General features: G+C 48.4%; 1 protein-coding gene across 1 annotated transcript in view; it reads right to left on the reverse strand.

Annotated features, from left to right (window-relative positions):
- Nucleotides 1-798: 798 nt before the first annotated feature.
- chst15 (carbohydrate sulfotransferase 15) overlaps nt 799-3492 on the reverse strand; it is a 33912-nt gene continuing 31218 nt past the window's right edge. The window contains exons 7-8 of the mRNA XM_080021435.1: nt 2405-2552; nt 799-1386 (exon numbers count right to left, since the gene is read on the reverse strand). Coding sequence (XP_079877561.1) covers nt 1184-1386; nt 2405-2552 — 351 coding nt within the window. The 3' untranslated portion in view covers nt 799-1183. The remainder of the gene's footprint in view (nt 1387-2404; nt 2553-3492) is intronic.

A 3492-nucleotide genomic window follows, 5' to 3' on the forward strand; every position in this document is an offset into this window, starting at 1 on the left:
GTGATTCATCAGACCAGGCCACCTTCTTCCATTGCTCCATGGTCCAGTTCTGACGTTCACACGCCCATTGTAGGGGCTTCCAGCGGTGGACAGGGGTCAGCATGGACACTCTGACCGGTCTGCAGCTACGCAGCCCCATACACAGCAATTTATTAATCATTCTATTTCTTCTTCTTCTTCTTCTTCTTCTTCTATTAGTATTTTATTATTATCAGAATTATTATTTTATCATTATTATTTCATTATTATTATTATTATTATTATTAGTAGTAGTAGTAGTAGCAGTAGTATAAGCATAATAATAATAACAATTATTATTATTATTATTATTATTATTATTATTAGTAGTAGTAGTAGTAGTAGTAGTAGTATAAGCATAATAATAATAACAATTATTATTATTATTATTATTATTATTACACAAATAAACAAAAATAAATGGAATCAATAACAGAGTATTCGATATTACAGTGAAAACTGCTCTTTGCGGTTGTAAGCAGACGCAGCAACCGCTAGAGGGCAGCAGTGGTGCAGTGTCGCTGCTTCTCATGAAGGACGGATGCTGCAGAGTCTCAGATGGGATCATAAAACCGCATGTTATCTATCATCAGACCCAGCAATGGCAAGAAGCTCCATGTTAAAAAAAAAAAAACAAGTGACACCATCAAGCCACTTGTCTTATGATACCGTATATGTGGAACATTTTCCAAAGCAAAACGAGAAAGGACCACACAGGATTGGGACCACACACGTCTTTTGTCCATGGTTTAATTTTGTACATTTGGTCACAAAAAAGGGATCAAAATCTGCCAAACTCTCTCTCGCTCTCTCTTTCTCTTTTGCGCACACACACACACACACACACACACACACACACACACACACACACACACACACACACACACACACAGACACACAGACGCATGCACGCACGCATGCACGCACACACACGCACACAAATATCATCAAAATCTCTGTTGTGCTATTTTCTACCCTTGATTCATCTCTGCTTTTTTTTTAATATAACTTAAAAAATATAATTTAAATAACAACATTGATTTTCATGGGCACTTGAGAGAGATGCAAAAAAACAAACAAAAAAAACCAAACGAACAGAAAAAAAATAAACGACGGGGGAAGGGACGGGGGACTTCTTTGACAAGCCAGTGGTTGGTTTTCTCCTTCACATCAGCTTGGAGCGGCTCCCCCAGCGGAAGGAGTTGTTCTGCAGCACTTTGGCCAGTTTCTCGTTAAAGGGCGTGTAGAAGTCCCTCAGGACCTCCTTGGTGACGGCCAGCATGGGCCCCAGGTTTTTGTCGGCCGGGCGCCGGGTGTTGGACGCCGGGCTCCTGGTGATCTCCGCCTCCTTCTGCTCCGTCAACGGACCTGGGAGGCGACACGGGGACAGCGCCGACACCGTTGAAACAGAGAGAGAGAGAGAGAGAGAGAACGTCATCCGCCGCCCTTTCTTTTTTTTTTTTTTTTACTTTTTACCTTTATACCTCCTAGATAATTCCGTTAGATCCCGGGCTAAACAGCTACAGAGTGTTCTGTTCCCTCCCCTTGGCGCAGAGTCTAAGTGGAGCAACGACACCTTTGAAGAGAGAAACCTGAGATTTGGGGTGACTAACCTGTGGGATGAACAGCTATGTGTGTTTGTGTGTGTGTGTGTATATATTACAGGCTTACGGCGTAATGCCACTCTGAGTCTATAGGCCTTAAATATAGGGGGGTGGGAGGAAAATAACCGAAACTTAACCCTAACCCCCACCCTAACTTTTAAGTACCTCAATGTAGCTGCAGTGGGGTGGTCGTATTGAGCCGACGGCCAACTGTGTGTCCGCTATGAAAGAGGTCTGACACCGAGCATGCGTGTGGGTCTAAAGCACCGTCAGGCAACTGGCAGAATTTCAGGTGCGTCGGTTCACAAAAAAACTGCGGAATTATTTAATGAAAAAAAAAAAAAAAAAAAGATAAGCATTCTGCCAAGCATGGACGAACGGCACAGCCAAGAGGCTCAGTGGTCGCAGGCCAAAGAGGGCCGACAGGGAGGGACGGACATTCAGGCGGAAAAATGACGCTGAGCGCCAGGGGGTCAACGTCATTTTTTGTGTCGCCGCCTTTATGTACCCGAACCTCAGACGCTTTGACTCCTTGTGACCAGGTAGTTAACCAACCAGGGTTTGAACCTTATCCTACTAAGCAGGAGCAAAGTAGCCGGAAAGTCAGTGGACCTTTGCCGCTTTATCGTCCAGGAGACTGACCGACAATTTAACCATCATTTTCTTTTTTCTTTTTTTTTTAATTTACATAAGCACACTAATAACGTCTTCTGCCGGTTCTACTCCAGGTTGTATTTCCAGGTTTTTGAAAAAGCCCTCCTCCGGTCGGGAGGCGCACTCACCCAGGTTGAGGAAATCGAAGACCTTGTGCATTGTGTATTTCCTGTTGGAGGCGTGGTCCTCCAGGCGCAGGACCAGGATCTGCTCGCGGCCGAAGACGCTCAGCCAGTCCATTATGTAGACGATGTAGAGGCCGATCTGCAGCCTGACCTGCGGGACAAAGGAGCCGGAAATCAATGGGCAGTGATGGAACTCTGTGTCCCGGTAAATTTGCCGCCCGACGTGAGGCGCACGAGGCTGAAAAGTCCTTTCAGGAGCCGTCATGGTGAAATAAGGGGGGCGGGGCCACACACTTGACAGGAGCACTCGGCATGTCAGAATATCCCCTGTATAGTTACCAAATTATGAGAAACTCGGCGGCTGTGAGTGCTTCTCACCGACTGTCACGCGGCAGCGGGAGGCGAGCGGCGCCGTGCCGAGACGCCTCCTGGGAACAGTGGCGTCGCGAACGTTAATTAGGATTAAATACCGTGCGCCTCTGAAAACGGGCGCTCCCTCCGCATTCTGTCGCTCTTTCAGCGAAACTGAAAGGCCAATTCAGAGCGGATCGCCACCAGACGGTGAAACAACCCTCCCTTTGTTGGGGACAATTTGGCAAAACACTGAAGTTCCAAATCATGTCCTCATGCCACTGTTGATTTGACCTTGCCCGTCACGCCTCTAATCTCCGCTCCGAATCCTTTATGGAGCGGCCACAGGCTGCACGGGCCGCTATATGGCCGCCCATAACGCGCTGCATACGATCTAATCACTTGTGAACGTATGGACAATTGAATTAGGCCGGGGGAGGGGGAAAGAGGCGCGTGAAGCCCCGGAGTGGAGGACCTCCACCACGCGCCGGAAGAGGCGGGCAGGGAAAGGGGAACGGCACAGGCCCCCAGCCCGTCTGCCGCGGGGCTGCTCTCGGAAAACCCTGGCCCCGGGCCCAACGGGCGGAGCGCTGGGCGACATGGAGCGCTGATAGAGGAGCATCAGAATAAAGCGTCTCTCTGTGGCTTCACTGGAGTCCGCTCGGCGAGCTTCGCTATGCGTGCGAAGTGTGAGTTTCACCCCCTCTTCTTCACGCCTTTCCCCCCTCTCTCTTTCTCTC

This window comes from Zeus faber (genome assembly GCF_960531495.2).
Source record: "Zeus faber genome assembly, chromosome: 20".
Lineage (NCBI taxonomy): Eukaryota > Metazoa > Chordata > Actinopteri > Zeiformes > Zeidae > Zeus > Zeus faber.